At 36.8% G+C, this 19,109-nt stretch overlaps 1 protein-coding gene across 5 annotated transcripts in view; it reads right to left on the reverse strand.

The window, feature by feature from the left end:
* The window catches only part of arnt2 (aryl-hydrocarbon receptor nuclear translocator 2), a 102,098-nt gene that overhangs the window by 44,738 nt on the left and 38,251 nt on the right, over nt 1-19,109 (reverse strand). For all 5 annotated transcript variants that reach the window (XM_028473684.1, XM_028473675.1, XM_028473664.1 and 2 more), the window contains 4 exons: nt 13,090-13,155; nt 11,435-11,520; nt 7,007-7,083; nt 4,655-4,789 (listed from right to left, as the gene is read on the reverse strand). In XM_028473684.1, the coding sequence (XP_028329485.1) occupies nt 4,655-4,789; nt 7,007-7,083; nt 11,435-11,520; nt 13,090-13,155 (364 nt within the window). The remainder of the gene's footprint in view (nt 1-4,654; nt 4,790-7,006; nt 7,084-11,434; nt 11,521-13,089; nt 13,156-19,109) is intronic.

Below are 19,109 nucleotides of genomic sequence, written 5' to 3' on the forward strand. Positions count from 1 at the left end.
TTGACACTGTTCATAGTAACTATTTTTTCCCTTTGTTCTTCTGTTTATTTCTTGCCATTTTTTCTTGTCATCTGCTGTTGGTTTTTGTTTTCTCCAACGCACTGACTTTCTCACGCATAGCCTCCAACATTGCATTTTTGGTTACACTCAGACTTGTTAGTTGTAATTACAGAATGTGTCAATTCCCCTCTTTCACTCACACCTGCTAAATTACATTTTGCCTATGTTTTTATCCTCCTCGACCACTCTAGTTTCCCAAACTTGCTGAGCTTGCGCTCTCAAAACCAATCAACTCATTTGAAGAATGTGTCATGTTAAGGCACATTGTAATAGACAAAATAAATTCATAAACATTTTTTAATTGACTGTTTGTCATGCTACATGCAAATGTTCTGCTCATTATTGACAATGATGTAAAATCAGATATCAGAAAGGTTTTATGCAAATTAGGCTGCTCTTGCAGCATAGTATTAAAGTACTTGATTAGGTATGCTAGAGTGAGACAGCTGTGTATTATGAACTTTGAGGAAAACTCCTGTTAAAGCTTTAATCCTGCAGCTGAAACCACAATTTATAGCTTAAAATGTTGCTGCAATCTTCATCATTCTTAAAATTATACTTTTAGTGGGAATGCTTAGCATTCATCCCTTTGCTTCCACAAGTAAAACAATGCATTTTCAAAAAATTAAAGCTAATGAAAAGCAAACCTGCCCTAAAAACTAATACAAACCAGGAAATCTGCTCTAAAAACGAATTAAAACTTACTGAATTTGAAAATAAAAAATCAAAACAAAATAAGAACTAAAACTAATGGAAAAATCCAAAACGATTATAATCTTGATTTGGACCAGTTTGATCTTGTGCTGCAGATTTTAGGCAGGAAAAGGAAAAATTTCCATATGAATGTGCCCTAGTTTGCATGTCCACATATAAATGATATGTTTAGTGTGTAAGGCATTGACAATTTCCAAGTAATAGGTGACAGACACCAGTCCCAACAGGATCTTCACCAATTTGAATTTATTTGAGGAAAATGTGTGGAATTATTTATGACGGAGCAGCATTTGAGAGCAAATTGAGAGTTCTTTCCACAATTCTATGATTTAAAGATGACTGCTAGCATGTGATACAAGTATTGAAAACTATGAACTGACAAATGTTGTGGAGTTTCACTGAATTTGTGCATTTGGAGGGGCTGAGATATCGACAAGTGAATTATTTACACAATGATATATTTTATCTGTTATTTTTCTTTCTCCTGTGGGCTGAATTGGATACTCTAAAGCAGGGCTATCCAATTGGTGGCACTCGGGCCAAAACCGGCTCAATACTCAACTCAACCGGGCCGTGGCCCATCTATCCATCGTTAGTGAATAAATAGTTTTATGTCTGAAACTGTACACATGCGGTTTCAGACACTTTATGGCATTTTTGCAACACTTACTCTGTGACAGTTTGCAGCACTTTGTGACGTTTTCCGGCACTGCTGCTTACAGCGCATATTATGAGAAGGATCTGTCACACATAATAGAAAAGCGCTTCAGATAAACAGACGGCAAATGAAAAATATAAAGGAAAATATACGATGTTCGACGGCATTTCAAGACGACCCACGCCAACTGTGACAACAACTATCCACCGGGTTCAGCTGCTCGGCAGACAACACTGTAACCAAATCATTTTTATTCCTGGTTATTGTTTTCCTGGGTTTAAAAGGGTTTTATTTACCGGTGATTAGTTCCTACTGCCTATTTATAAGTTTATACATATTAGTTTATTATTGAGCATAGTTCCTGTTATGAGGTAATCTTTTAAATAATAATAATAATTAGAAAATAATCAATAAAAAATACAACTGGTTTCCATGCGTTTCCAAGCAGTAGGAACTAGTTGCTGGTAAATAAAGCCCAATGAAACTCTGGAAAACAATCACCAGGAATAAATATTAGCTCCCTGGTAAAGATAGTAGCTCTAACAACTGGTACAATAATAAACTTGGTGATATTACAGCCTGTGAATGCAGTACGGGGCAGAATTGACAAAAAGCAAACTGGTGCTGTGTTACTGTTATTTAAACCAAAACCTGGTCATGTTTTTTAGTAGTTGTTTTTTATTATGTATTGCACAGAAAGCGAGCAGGTTTTTTTGTGACTGTGCCCTTTTTAATAAAATTAAAGCTGAAGCTAGTTATGTTTTTTAAATCATCTTGCACAAAAAGCCAACAGGTGTTTGCCTTTGTAACTATGCTTTTTTTTTTAAAAAAAGTTAAACCTGAAGCTAGTTATGTTGTTGTTGTTGTTGTAGATTTTTCAATTTCTTGCACAAAAAAACAGAAGGTGCCATTACTGTTATGTAATGAAACCAGGAATTGGTCATGTCTTTCAGTTTATTTCTTGCACTTTTTAACCAGTAGGTGCTGTGATTATTATTTAATGAAACTTGAAGCTGCTTGTATTTTGTATTACTTGTACAAAAATCTAACTGGTGCTGTTTATAGAATTTAAAGAGTTGAAAATGTGATGCTTTGTGTCTGTTCACTACGAGAACAACTGTACCAGGAATGTCCGGCCCACAAACCATAGCCTTCTGACAATATGGCCTACAGCAAAGTGTAGTTGAATAGCCCGGCTCTAAAGGGACGGATTTCGCCCCCGGGCTTGGAGATTAACCCATGTGACCTTAGGCATCACATGGCGTTGCATTACTTCTGTCCACAGCACATTCTATCCACCTTTGATAGATACTGGAAACATCCAACAAGAGCTTGAGTCTTGCTGATGTTCTAACCAAGTTGTAATCCTTGTCAGAATGATGTCATCCTTCAAAAAACCAAAACATTTTTCTTGTTTCTTATACAAAACCTCTAAACTGGCCTGGTTTCAATATTTAGGATTTGAGCATAAAGAGGACACTACAATTTTTGTGTTCCTGTGTTTATCTGTTCACACATTCCATAAAATCCAATGTGTATAAAGAGATTAATTTAGACTGTAACTAACTGTGAGATAACTTCCTTTCCTTTCACAGGAATTTGATGTCAAATCTTAAAGACAAAACCCTTTTGACTCAATACCTTTGTTTTCTACAGTCGGGGGTGTTTAGCATATTTTTTCAGCCACAGCATTCACACTGTATGACAGCGTCCTGAATGAATGTCAGAGAGAGTCTGATAAACACATAATACAGGCAGTCTATCAATGAAACAATGTAATACTATCTCTATGCTAGATGTAAATAGCAGTGGTCACCAAGTTCTTTCAGTCTATTGTGCTGTGGTATCTTTATTAAGTATCTCAACCTGTTCAATCTAACATTGACTGCACTAACATCTGTTCAGAGAGTCGATCTAAAGCCATCAACTCTTCTTCCCTCTACACTTTCATTCCACCTCACAGTTACATTACTGAGAGGAATCAGCAAACACAATCTTACAATTGCAGCGTGACAACAGGCTTTAAAGGAAGAAAAATATTTCTCACAACCATTCTATTTGGAAGAAAACATCATTAGTTTCCGAAATATAAGAAAGAAGTTACGCCGTGACAATTTCCTGTGATAAAGATAAATAAACACTTCAGGAATACTATGGTGCAAAACACACGTCTATACACAGTGCTGCTACAAAGTACTGTGCTAATAAATAATTTCAAGCTCAATATAGACACTTTTATTTTGTGTGTATTTGACTGTTTCTGGTGTAAAACTGATTTATTTCTATTTAAATTAGCTACGGTGTCTGGCGTCAGTGTTGTCTCCAAGACTGGCTAAAGTCGTACGTACAGACAATGAAATCTGGCATGTTTTGAAAGAACATCAGCTGTGTTTCCATTACTCCTGGAAATGTGCAAAATCCCATATATCTCAATAAAACTGTTAATGGACACACCTGAAGTAAAAAAAAACACTCAAGTATCGCAAAGAAAAATGTTAAGCTTAAATGAGGTTTTTCAGACGTTTCCATATTGAAATATATCTCAAAATCGCAAAGGAAACACTTTTTCCACAATTACACGTCACAGGATGTGACATACCTGGTCACATGACCTCTTCTCTCTGAAATGTAATTACAGAACTCTCTCCTGGTCAGTTGTAGTCAGACTGCCCTAAGCAGGCCAGATACCACTGTACACTGATAGCATACACCAAGGCCTCTGCCTGAGGACGCTCTGCTATGTTTTGACTACTGCTATCAGCAACATACATAACACTGAGCAGCAGCAGATTTCACTGGAGCACACACACTGAAAGCTTGTTAACCTCAGAAACCCAGACCCGTCTGTTCCCCAAAACCTTTTCATCAATAAACCCTGTTTCCGCATCTGACCAGCAACCCTAAAGCTTGACTCCGTCTCATTCAGCCAAACCCCCACAACAGGAAGTTTAATAAAGATAAAAAATACATTTTCTTTTTGTGTGTTTTTGACCCTGTTTATGGGGGATTTACGGCATGTAAAACTGCTTCATTTCTATTTTGATTAGCTTTGGTGTCTGGAGTCAGTGTTTAACTCCAAGAATGGCAAAAGTCGGTAAGTACAGACAAATGTGGCATTCTTGGAGAAAACAATGATGATAACCACCTTCTTTGTTGAGAGACATTTACCCCCCAAAACTGTCACGACCGACCGACAGACAGACAATAGCTTCTGTGACTGACCTGTGGCTGATAACCAATGACGTTAATGCAGCGTGGGTCCACAAAAGTGATGACACCGTCTGAATTGTGACGTGAAAGAAACTCTGTGGGCACCGACAGGCCGTTCATGTCCATAGACACAGGTGAGCTGGTCACCTGAGGAGAGCACACAACACGTTACTGTATGTGGTGCTCTACTTTCTATAGCATCACAGTTCACAGAAGATGCTGAAACATACAGTATGTAGAACAGTTCTTTACAGGTGCAGATTATGGTTAATACAAGTATAAATACACATTAGTTAGCCAAAAGATTTGTCTCTGTAGAGTTTGCATGTTCTCGCTGAGTGTGAAGGATTTATGCCTGTCTAAAAACAATGTACAAATCTCATTTAAAAGTCTAACCCACATCTGCAAAAAGAAAAAAATCATTAAGAAAGTAAGTAATTATAACTTTCAAGGAATAGAGATATTTCAAAAACCCAAATTGAGAACAATGACAAAATAAATGTGGATTTGAGTTCATCATTTAGATTGTTCAACTATGGAACAATTTAAATGATGACATCAAATGATCAAAATCACTTAATATGTTCACAGATAACGCAGAATGTATTAAGCTGAAGAAATATGGGACAGAAGTGCAGCTGTGTTGTGTACTGTGGTTGTGTTAAATGAAAAGTGACAATTACTGCGTTGCAATTTGTCTATGTTTAATGTAATTATTTTTTCATGGAGGGCGCTGATGTTATAAGTTTGACTTCTTTCTGCTACTTTAGATTCTTGTTCTTTCTTTTTTTTCAATGTGAAGAAAAAAGACATTTGTTTCAAAATGTCCTGAATGAAGAAAAAAAACAAAACAACAATAATCACATTTTCTTCCACAGTCCAAAACCATGTACAGTGTATTAGTTTCATTAAAATCTCCACATATAAAGTAGTAGAATGTGCCAATGTCTTTGTACAAAAACTCATGAGTTAACAAAAACACTTTACATATAATGTAATATAAAGAAAAAAGAAAAAAATACAACAAAATTAAGTGGTTAAAGATGAAAAATGGAGTTTGCATAGTGTTGCTCACAAAAGTATGTTCAGTTAAAGCTGCAGTATGTACATTTTTTTTGGCTTCATTTGGTCAAAAATCCATAAATACCTATGACCTATTGTAAATCAAAGAGTTGAGTGGACACAGTAATTTTACATCTTCTCTTGGCCCTGTATAAGAACTTAAAAAATCCAGGAGAGTGACAACTTTTCAGCCAATCAGAGTGTTCCAGGAGCTGTTTTGGGACGTTACTCTTGGCTGCTCGACTAAAGTTGATGAGCATTCACGTTCTCTGTAGTAAAGTAAATTTCAGTGTCTCTAATACATCAGAAAACTCTCCAATAACATAAGATAAAGTCCCTACATTTGTCACTAGTTCACGAGGATACCGGTAAGAGACCATATGTTTCAAAACAGGGAGGAAAGGGGGAGCATGGTTGTTTCTATACAAGTCTTACAATTCTACATACTGCAGCTTTAATTGGAGTCAGGAATGAATAGATTAAAGAGTATTGACCAAAATAAAACATACATTTGCTGTGGAGCAGTGAAAACATGATACAGTTTTCATTGTATGCGTTTATAAATACATTCAATGTTAGTCCCTTCATTGTAGTGTCATGTTTTAATGATTAATGTTGGGGTCAATTAAAATTGTAATCGTGTAATTGATAATTAATAACAATCATGACATAATTAAATATGTAATTGTATTTGGAAAAATATGTTGCAATCGTAATTGGTTTTGTAATTGTAATTAGCATGGGGATTATATAAACAATGTCAATTACAATTTAATTAAATGCAAACCTGTGAAACCGTGCTACAGTTCTATGGCTTACACAGTATACGTAGTTAACAGTTATTGAAATATGTTTCATATTAAGTTTTCCCACTGCCTGTCAGTTCCCTTCAGGATCATTTTATCATTTTTAAAACAACTAAAAATCTAGGGGTATAATGACACAAAAAAGCTCAGACATCCAAACCAAAAATATTGGGTCTGAAAATTGATGAATGGATACTATTTTCTGCTATAATTTACAACTGATTTAAGACATGGGTCAGAACTGACCTGTTATCATAAGAGATGCTAACAGAAAGCTAACACAAAAGGAAGTTTAAGTTCTATGGGGTTAATTATTAAGGCTCAGTAATTGTGATTAATTGTAATTTAACTTTAGTAATTGAGAATGTAACTTTAATTGACTTTCAGGGGAAAAATAAAAATTTGAATTTGAATTGTAATTGAAAAAAACCATAATCGTAATTGAGTTGTAATTGAACATATAATAACTGAAAATTGACTCAGCATCAGCACATACCTGCAGTCTGCCGATGGCCACCAAGCAGTACTTTGACGTCTGCCCGCTCTCTGTGTCTTCTTCTGGTATCGTCATTCCTGTGGGACAAACAAAAGGCGATGAAAGAAAAGAAAAACCGAGAATGGAATAATAGTTTTGTTGGAGTTTCCACAAGTCGAAACTCATATTTTTCCATTTGCTGCTTGAACTTTCAGCAGAAAGGTCATCTACTGGCTGACACGGTTGCTGCACATCCAGGGATTTCATGAAGTCATTTTCGTCTTTTTTCTACAGTGCAGGAAGCGTTACAGACAACATCACAGTCTTCTGACATACTTCTTCTAAAATAACATTTCATCTTGGCTTCGCCAGTGTTTCAGTCAGAAAGTTGTTTGTTTTGTAACATCAATGATGAGAGAGTCAGACTAAAAGTCCTAAAACAAGATTCACGTCTTGTTATTTCCCTGGAAAACCAAAAATCTGGTCATGACCATCAGCTCCACGCCACAAAGGGAGAAGCTGCTGTGTACTCGTGTCTATCGTCTGCACACTCTGCAGTTTACCCATCTGCACTTAATGATTGTGCGTGCATTCATGTGTCTGCCTCCCAATCCTCTGCCAGCAGCACTGCGTCCAGAACATTCCAGAGGAGTATTTTTAGGATCAGGAAGTGAGCCACGTGTCATCCATTTCAGAGCTCACAGTGTGCACGATGTTTACCTGGAACCATCCCAGCGTGTCCTCAGCGTCCTCACAACACATTTAACTGTTTACCTAATGTTGTTGAGTTTCCACACAATCAGACACCTGGTTTGAAACAAAAGGGAGGCATTCCATCCCTCTGTCACTGACAACCCTGTCAATGTTACGTCCTTCGCTCCATTTACACTGCTTTAAGATTTGATGTTCTCCTGACATTAAGTTTGTCCTCACGTATATGACTGCAGATGTTGTTTTAGCAGAGGTCATGTTGTCTTTTAACAGTACACATTAAAACATGTGGATAAGAGTTCAAATTGGACCTGAAGTTGACCATGTCCATTAGCTATCATTTTGATATTACATACATACATTACAATACTACTGACCATAGAAAAATACCATATCTGATCTGAGAGGAACAGAGGTGGACTGGCCATCTGGTATACCGGCAGAAATGGGCCAAAAGTGGCAAAAACGTGGTAAGAGAAGAGTGCAAAGTGACTAATATGGGTCCAAAGCAGTCAAGAGTAGCCAAAAAATGGGCAAATATAGAGGAACCAGGTGGGATGTAATGGAAAAGAGTAGCTTTAATAAGCAAAAAGTGGCAAACAATGGTGAAAAAGAGGGAAAATGTAGGGAACAATCAAAACAAATGGTATTTATTGGGCAAAAGTGAGTTTATTTCGATGAAAAGTGGCCCAAAAAATTTAAAAAGGATAGAAACTGAATAAAAGTGTCTAAAATAACTTGCAAAAAAGGACACAAAAATACGAAAAAAATGGTATTTATTGACAAAAGGAAGCTAAAGTCTGAAAAACGTGTCAGAACTTTTTGAAAAAGGGCTAAAATCCAACTCTCAACATTTTAGCCAGAGTATTTAATGTGGTGTATTTAGTAAAATGTCAATATTACCATTGATTTTTGCTATTGGCTGAGAACGAGAATCTGTGAGCAGGTTGAGAGAATTGTGAATAGAAAGTAAGGGTGTAATAAAAAATAATTTCGGCAATATATTGCGATATTTATCCGCGCAATTATCGTATCAATACAAAAAATGACCAAATCAATTTTTTTGTTAAGTTTTTAAGTCTAAGTCTAATCTGCATAGCACGTAAACGTCCGGTCACTAAGTGTCAGTGAACATCAGACCTTGTTACTCCTCAATGCATTTTAGCTTGGAAGTTGATTTATTTAAATAAAACAGAAAATAGATAGAATAGAAGGAATAGAATGCTTTTATCGTCATTATACACAAGGTACAACAAAATTAAGAGGTGGCGCAAAATAAAGAGAAAAAGAAAAGAAATAAAAGTGTATTTACAAGGGGAGCCACTAAGATGATAAATAACCAAAAAAATAAACAGTGAGAATAACGAGGATAAATATATGAAACATACTTTTATAGATGTATGTGGTTAGAGTTTAAGAACTTCACAGAATCAGAATCTGTTATAGAAGCAAAAGTTTAACTTTTTTGAAAAATGTAATTTGAAAGTTTGATAAACACCACTTGTTTTTGATATTTATTACACTTAGTTACCAGTTATTTGTTTTTGCAAGTAAAAAAAAAAAAAAGAATTGTATTCCATACCATTTTGTACTTATGAAGGTGAAAATTGTAATTATTGATATTGTGATGTTTAGTATTGAGATATATCGTGTAGTGCAAATAGTGAATCATATCATATCTTCAGATTCATGGCAATGCACACCCCTAATAGAAAGCTATAGTGAGTACTGAGTAGCTAGTTAGCATAGCATACATTGTTCTGTGGAGATTTCATAGTATAGACTGGGGGTGTCTTAACTGCTCCAGGAGCCCCGCCCCATAATCAAGGCATTTTTTATTTTCCCCACTAGTGGCAGGTCAGCAGAAACCAGGGGAATCAGTTATACTTTAGGAAAACAAATATGTTGACATTTTTTAGTACAGTGACGCCTTGCTTTATCCTCATCCTTTATCCCCCATAGGTCTGAACCCCAACTCCAGTGTTAAACACTCCCAGCACTGTTTTGACTATGCTGCTCAGCATTGAGACAAGTTCCATAAAGGTAAAGGCATAACAAATACCATGTGAGGGATGCTCATATATATACATTCTAATATTTTCCTGCAACAAAAGTACAAACAGTTTAGGGCTGTATAATTTATGTTTTGAGCATTGTCACTGTTCCATAAAATGGCAGCAGTGGAGGAAAGTGGCGTCGCCAGGATTCAATTTCATAGTACGCACAGATCGACCATAGCTGCAGTGTGTACGGCAGAACAAACGAAAAACAATATCAATATTTTTTCCACACCTGCCACAGTGCGTACAGGATTCTGGCTGGTGGCGCCACTGGTGGAGGAGAACAGCGCAATTTGAGTCATTGTTTTTTCTGCAATATATATCGCAGGGCAATGCAGTGCCGTATGATACCGCACGATATAACCCTCTATGGTTTATAAGGCTTATTGAATGTGTGTGGTCTTGGTCCCACTCTGTAGCTAAAATATGATAAAGCAGGCTAATATACACACAGCAATGCTGCTAGCATGTTTACATCACACAGAGATACTAGTTTACAGCACCGTTAGAGGAGCAGCTGGTCCTGGTCCACGTGACTAAAGTAGGTCTGCCTTGTGTAGCCACCATCAGCTACTGAAGCCACGCCCACTGCCAACCACCGGGATGGGCTGGTCAGATCCAGCCTAGTTCTACATCATTTAACACCAGCCAGGCTGTGCGCATACATGAGCTTTAAGTATTTAGTTTAGCACAACAAAGATGCAGAAAATGGATACTGTGGTCTGCAGAGGTGAAATACTGTATTTTCCTGCCAGATTGGGTCCCCCGGAGCGACCGGAATCATCAATTAGTCTGGTTACAAACTGTGTTCAGCCAATAGCACTCTTCCAAGCCAAATAGCTGAAAAAGTGTCTCAGTGTTCATTTATCTCCTGCTGCTATAGAAAGACTTTTAAACCAAACCTCTACTATCATATACCATCTTTGATGGAGTCAAATTCACTACAGGTAAACGATAGCAGTGGCCATGGCATTTCCACATACAAATTTACACATCAGAACACACGTGAAAGCAGTATATGGAGCTAAAGTTACAGATATTCCTTCATTGAGAAGATTCTTAAAGGAGAAGTACCACATATTTGTAATGTAATAAAATATATAATGAATAGCAATTTTCCATTCATTTCATGTAATTTTAAAAAAGAAATACTATATGGGGATACATCCCGATCGTTATCCGGATGTAAATCTACCTATAATGTGGTGTAAAATTTTCTCTATATCGCACAGCACTATTGCAGGGTTTAAAAGAATCGTAATGTCAGTTCATTCCATCGTTTGAATCAGGAGGGAGCTCCCATGTAAGCTGAGCTGCATGACTACTTGGCCCTGCGGAGCTCCTGACAGGCTCCTGCTGAGAGCCGCTATAAACACACACTTGTTTTCATAGCAAACATCCGCAGGTCTGTGTGGAAATTCATCAGCTGCAAAAACATTCTGGCTCTCAAAATCTGAGAAAGACAAGGACATCTAATGTTTGCACTGCATTGTATCTGATGGTGAGATGAATAGATAAGATGGAGGAAGCAATGCTGAATCCAGCAGAGCTATGGAGGATCTGTGACGAGGCCACAGCTGCCTCAGGTTACAGCAGGATATAGTTATTCTCTGGGCGGGAAAGTGAACTTTATGTTGAACGGGGACACATTACAAACTGGGCTTGTGTGTGTTTTTACCTGCAGGGGGCCACGCTTTGATGTAGCCAGTGCAATGCACCACAGAATACTGAGCTTCTCCTTCTTTGGACGGTCCGAGGCCGTTTCTGAAACACACACACACACACGCACACAAACACACAGCGTAAGAAAAAAATCATTTCGCCGATATCGTGCAATATTTCACCATTTATCGTATTGTTGCAAAAAATGTCCAAATACATTTTTTAATCATGATTTTTAACGAGGGAAAAAAAACAACATTCAATTGAGCTAGCATATGCGCTAGCATAACACGTAAATGCAAATTCTATTTATTTAAAGACTGTAAGAAAAAAATCGATTTGGCCATATATCGTGATATTTCACCGCGTGATCATCATATTGGTCGAAAAAAATGTCCAAATCTATTTTTTTTTTAATTCATGTTTTTTTAATGAAAACATTTAATTGCATTAAAATATGCATTAGCATGTAAACGTCCGGTCACTAGTGAACCACATCAGACCTTGTTAAACCACCTCACTCCTCAATGCATTTTAGCTGGAAGTTAACGTATTTATATTTCATAATTTATAAACTCAGAATTACAATCTGTTGTAGAAGCAAAAGTTAAACTTTTTTGGAAAATGTAATTTGACAGTTTGATAAACATACCACTTGGTTTTGATATTGGTACTTTAACAGTAAGTTACCATTTACTTGTTCTTGCAAGTTTAAAAAAACATGAAATGAACTGTATTTCTTACCATTTTGTACTTGTAAAGGTGAAATTTGTAATTATTGATATTGCAATATATCGTGACGTTTCCCGTATTGTTTAGTATCGGGATACATCAGGATGTATCGTATTTGTGATATGCAAATCATGAATCGTATCGTCAGATTCATGGCAATGCCCACCCCTATTGTTAACACTAAAACAACCATTGAAGAACTCTGCTATTACACTAGCACTGTGTTTGTTTTTCAGCTCAAGTCCAACACGTCAGTGAGAGGACAGGTTAGTACGACTGGAAATAGGACCACAAACTCACAAATAGCGCTTGTAAACAATGTTATGGAAATCTTCGAGCATACACTATATGTCTGATAAAATAAAGTCAAAATAGACCAAACTATATTTTGTGGATTTTATTCCAGAGCTCTGGCATGAAACATGGGTACAGATGAAATGGTCTTGTGAGGGGAAAGTAACAGCAAATATTTCTTATAGGCTGGAAAAGACAAAATGATCAGAAAGGCTGCTATTGGCTAATCACACTGAAGAGGGGAGGGGAACACGGTTTTCCCAGCTCAGGACACACTTTGTTATGAGATTATCTGTGTGCTGACAAGAAGAGGGAATATTTTTGGGAACAAGACATATTTTGTGAACTTGTCTGAGAGAGAGACATAACACTGGAGAAACAAAACTCTGACATTAGGGGGGACAAATATACATAAATAAGTATCTATATGGACATCTTATAAGTTCAGAATTAGAATGTGTGCACATCATTCTACCATTACATCGACATGTATAGTTTTGTTGTTTTTTTTAACCACAAATTACCTGATTAATACTCAGACTCAATGAACCAACTCAACTATTGGTAAAATGTCAAAAATTCTAACGACCCATAAAGAAAAGCAGCGCATGAATGTGTATCACAGTCAATAGTGAGGAAACCAACCTGTATCTCTTCCTCATGTTGGACAGACGATTGAGGGAGATGTGATCCAGAGGAGCGCTGCCACACCTACACACAAACACACAATAGTTAGGTCAAACCTGTCCGAACACAGAGAAAATGCACCCGTCTATTGCCAACCATAATAGTTGGAGGGAGAAATATGCCAACCTGATAAAATGCAGACAAAATATTGTCAATAATGAATGTTCAGTTGTTATGGCGACTATTTCTGTCTGTACTTGAGCACAGTGGGTACCTGCACCTGTGGCTGGGCGATATAATGAGATTCAAGATGTGTCAAGTTCTCTATTTTGGTGCTATAGAAAATGACAATATCAATATCAATATATATATATATATTCTTCATAACTTGTTTTGTTTTAAAATACTTGTTGTAGGAGTCGCTGCTTTCACTACTTCTCAGAACAGCACGAAAAGCCCCGTTAGATGATCACTGAGTGTGTCCTAACCCAGACCTTCCCCTAAACAAGCCACACTACAAAACTCACTCACACATGCTGTCCCTTATAGAAGAAAAAGCCGAAAGTGGCACATGTTGTGCAGCTCTTTGTTAATAAATGTGCCTGTGTTGCATTTTGCATCAGCAGATTTAACTCAGAATTATCTTTCTGGTCAGACTTCATTTGAATTAAAATGATCTAGATTTACATCGTACATCGCTATTTTGAGGAAAAATATCAAGATATGAGTTTTAGTCCATATTGCCCAGCCCTACGACACACTAATCCACACAAAACTTTTGCCACATGACCACATTTATAATGAAGTTCACTACCATAAAAACAAACACAATTTTTGTTGAATTATTATTGAGATATTTTGACACAAACTTTAGTGAGGTAAAGCAAGTGGAAATCCTAAAAACAACAATATATATCAGTAAGACAAGACACCTCATATTTGCCACAAGCTATGTTTAGGTTTTAAAGAGTAAGAAGTTTTACGACTACAAACCAGACAGGAAACAGGGGTTGTATCTGTCTTCAATATGACCCATTAGTCCAGGTCTTTCCACTGACTCCCAGTCAGCCTCAGAATACACTTTAAAGTTCTGCTGGTCAGGTCTGAACCCAGCAGGTCTCTCAGATCTACAGACACAGGTCAGATAGTGGAGCCCAGAGTTCACAGCAAACACAGTGATGCTGCTTTCAGTTGTTATGCTGCAAAGAATTAGAACAAACTGCAGCAGAGCTGAAGTCAGCATCACATGGGAACATTTTGAAATTAAAGGCTTTACTTTTTCTCTATTGTGTATGACTGAGAGGGAGATTTTTTGAAATCATATTATTGTTAATTTAATGTTTTTACTGCTGATTTGAATGTTCTTATTGATTATTAAACTGTTAAATATTCTCTTGCACTTTTTAAATCATGTAAAGTGACATTTTTAGTCATGTAAAATGTGTATGATTGAGAGGGAGATTTTTCATCATATTAGTGTTGATTTACTGTTTTTACTGCTGATTTTAATGTTCTTATTAATCTTTAAACCATTGAATGTTTTCTGTTGCACTTTTTAATCTTGTAAAGCACATTGAATTGTCTTGTGTATTTAATGCACTTTACAAATAAATTTGCCTTGCCTTTAATCATTTTCTTCCAAATAAATAAAAAAAAACACTTGTAAAGATCTGCCTTTATTTCTAGTCTAGAAACAGTTGGCTGTGTATGGTGTAACACTTAGGAGTTGGATGGTGAGCACACAGCAAGTGTGTAGAGCAAAGGCACACCCAACTGTCAAAGAAGCATCAATCACACAAAGTGTGGGTTACAATCCAGCTCATGTTACAGCTTGCCAACGTACCTTCATTACTGATGGATTTTTAAATGATTATGCGATCTTGACGCTATTACTCCACTGTTAGTGACGGAGTCAAAGCCAAAACATAAATCCCACTGAGATGGTGTGGCCTGAGCCCAGAAAGCCCATCACTGCACACTAAGAATAAGCTAAACTACATTGAAGATTGGTCCAAACTGGTTCACTGCAAGCTTTGAGTTGAAATATTTTTTTTTTTTTTTTTTAATGGCTGAGTTATTGATTACTTTTGTGTTGCAAACACATTGTCCCTTATTCATCAAACGGGTGTACAACAGTGTAGATCAGAAAACTGTGATTTATGAGACAACCATCATTTGTAGTGTTGGACAAACTCTTTCTCTTGGCAGGTAGTGAGGGAGAATCAAAGCCCAGCGAGCATGTGCTCTTCAGGTGCACGGCTTCTCAATAGTGTGTTGTGTTCTCAACTATTCTTTGCAAAACCACTAAAACTATCACCTATGGCAGACATGGGCAACTGGTGGCCAGGGGGCATCGCTCTAATTTTGAGTGGCCGCAAAAGCACAAAATGATATATTTCTGTAATTTAAAATTACAGAAATAAACGCTAGATCAGGGGTTCTCAACTTTGGGGTCATTTTCAGCACTTAAACCCTTTCCACCACTTTTTCCACCTAAGGTCACACATGTTGACCCATTATTGTCACTTTTAACCTCTTTTCACCATATCCCATGCTTGTTTTTGCCAATCTATCCACATTAATGATTTCTCCTGCCCATTATTTGCTAGTTTAAACTAATTGTTCCAACATTTTTCTGCCACTTTTAAGCCAATATTGACACTTGAAACCCTTTTTACAATTTTTTCAACTTTCAAATTATTTTTGTAGTTTTTATAATCCCATTTCACCACCCTTTTCACTATCTTGGTCACTTTTAACCCATTTTATTTACATCTTTAAGATGCTATATGCTAAGGAGCAAATACTACTAAACTTCCTGAATAATGGTGGATATTATTCAGATGAATAAATAAATGTGGTTATCACAGATTCATAGAACAATGGACCATCATTTATCTGACTTTATGGACGGACCCCAAAAATCTCTCCCCTTTATTCCCCCTTATAGATGGTCCTGTCTCCACATGACTGTTCTTCAATGTTCATGTGTGTGTTCAACCACCTTCAGGTACAGTGGGGGTTCCTGGTCTCTGGAACCTTTATTTTGGGGTCGCGGGCTGAAAAGGTTGAAAACCACTGCACTCAACAACATCAATACCAAAATGGCCCCCAAAACGGCAACAAAAACCGAAAACACAAAAAATGGCACAAAAATCACAAAATGACAACAAAAATACACAAATTGGCTCATAACACACCACACAGAAACAACCAGAAAAACTAAATGAGAAAAAAAATACACTAAATTACTGGCGCCCTGTCCAGGGTGTACCCCCGCCCAGCGCCCTATGAGAGCTGGATATTGGCACCGGCAGACCCCCGCGACCCTGTTAAACGGGAATAAGCGGGTATGAAAATGGATGGATGGATGGAATACACTAAATTACTTCATAAACACACAAAGTGGCAGTAAAAACACTCAAGACAACAACAGAAAGCACAAAATTACAGAAAAATACATAAAAGGACCAAAACCACATGAAATAAACACAAACTCATTGTTCTTTCCTCAGATTGGTCATTATTCTAAATGCTGACATGAATATTGATAATGTGGCCCTCAGATCAGACAAACACATTTTTGCTGTGATACAAGTTGCCTACCTCTGACCTATGGCAAGTAAAAGTATTTTAAATGATTTTTTAACATATTGATACTTTCATAAGCACACATGGAGGGGGCGGCTGCGTTGCGTGTGGTGTTGGATGAGACGTTGCAGCAAGTAATATGACGATGACTATAAGATGTTGTCATTTGTATTGATTTAAAATAAAAAATTTCGTATGATTTAAAATCAAAACTTTCGTATTGATTCAAAATCAAATCTTTTGTATAGATTTAAAATCAAAATCATGAACATTTACCATCCTATTCACATCCAAGTCCACATTAAAGCCGCAAATGGTGAAAAACTATATGGATTACGATTTGTAAAAGTCTTTTTTTTAATTTAGTTTTTCATTTGTATATCTTTGTTAAATGTGTTTTAAAGCACGATGGATCAAGATTGTATTATTCTAAAGCATTTTTTTTTTTTAAATGTGTGGTTTCATGGTTATTTTTAATCAAAAATGATAATCATAATAATGACAAGAGTCAGCCTTGGGAGATGACCTGAAACTATAGAAATAAATCTATTCAGGAGACACTAAATACTATTTCATTTCACTTTTTTTACAAAATGAGATTCTATAAAATCATTCATTATCACTTATTCATTCCATTATTATGACCTATAGTTGTTTTTCATATCATTCTGAGCAAAATAAGAGAAAGCTAGTACTTAAGCCAAAAAAGTTTGAAAACCACTGATCTAAAGGAATGATGACCTTATAAAATGATAACCGAGCCTGACCTTAAACCTGTTGGGAAGCAGATTTGCAGCGCAGACTGTTTCCATGGCAACCAAGGTTGTTTTCTTTTTGATTAGACGGCCATTCCAGCCACATCCTGCTTTGACTGAGCCGGACTCTCTAGAAATAAACCCTGAGCTGGGTTTGATGGAACACTCATCTGATCCATAATAATGATACAATCAACTGCATCCGTCCCAATCAATAGTTTATATTCTCATTACACACACAAAGCATATAAAACAAGATGTTATTGTGCAGTAGAGAACATTGCAGTAGTTGTGAAAAACATTAAGGGTCCAAATGTCTCAGCTTACTGAGGTGCCACATAGAGACCTGATGATGATGTTGGCAGACAAGGATCTTATTGCACTGCTGCCATTTGTCTGCTGGTGATTGGTTAGGATGTCCCAGAACAGTCCTTATGTGGAGCTGGAAGCTTCCATTAACCCAAACAGCAATACAGCAAGCTAGTACACACCTCTAAACAATGCATTAGAAACACCCTGTGAGGCTATGTATCATGACTATGTTCACAGGCATACTGTAGCATCTGAGCCCTGTGTTTGAGTCATTGGCTCAAAGTCTGTCATAAATGTAACAGAATGTGTTCAGTCAGAGTAAAGTGGGTTATTATCCACCTGTCTCCAACAATAAAGAGATCCCTGCAGTCTTGGTGAATTGCAACTTACAGGTGTATGTGAGGAAATCTATACTATAATTCAAAAAAGGTCTGGGTGCGTGCGTGCGTTTGTGTAGCGAATATCTCCCTGACGCGGTATCTGTTCAACCTGAAACTTTGTCAATGGCTTCTAAATCCCCCAAGTGTGTGCATGAGTTATTTTGGAGTCATTTGGTCATTTCCAAATGTTTATTTTAATTTTATTTCGGCTGGATGGCGCATTCATGTTCACCCAGAAGTGAAACCATATCTATTTCACTACACAGCTCCTCACAGCGGCGAGCTAGAGTCACGTGTGCGGCCAGAGTCACGTGTGCGGCCAGAGCCAATCGCTGCGCACAGAGCCAAGTAGACATGAACTGCAAACACACGAGTGAGAGAGAGGAAGACAGTTCATACCTGAGTGTGGGGAGGAGCATCTGAGCAGCCGCGCTCACACTGATATACTAGCAAAGCTCTCAAGTCTCACTTATTGGGCCTGATGTGAGTCACTAATGTGCGTGCTTGTGCATGGCTGAAGCACCCGTGTGTGTGTGTGAGCCACGGAGTAGCAAGTCACGCACACGCACACCCAAACGACAACAAAAACAAGAAAATTACTCAAAATACACAAAACTTTTATACTAAAAATTAATATTTATACAAAAAATACACAAAATGACAACAGAAATGCATAAAACTACACCAAAAAAAGATACAAAAATACAGAAAATGACTCCAGAATTACACTAAAATAGCAACAAAAAACAATAATTGTACAAAAAATGCACAAAAAGACAACTGAAAGATACAAAAATACACATAATGACATAAAACAAAAAACTAAACAATATTTATATTAAAAAGTACACAAAACAACAGAAATGCACAAAAATATACAGAAAGGCTCCAAAAACACACAAAATGACTCCAAAAAACATACATTACAGAAAAATACACCAAACAAAACAAATGTGAAAAAATTAGTAAAAAAACAACAAACACATTAATCATGTTCATG

The sequence above is a fragment of the Gouania willdenowi genome, chromosome 3, assembly GCF_900634775.1.
Source record: "Gouania willdenowi chromosome 3, fGouWil2.1, whole genome shotgun sequence".
Classification (NCBI taxonomy): domain Eukaryota; kingdom Metazoa; phylum Chordata; class Actinopteri; order Blenniiformes; family Gobiesocidae; genus Gouania; species Gouania willdenowi.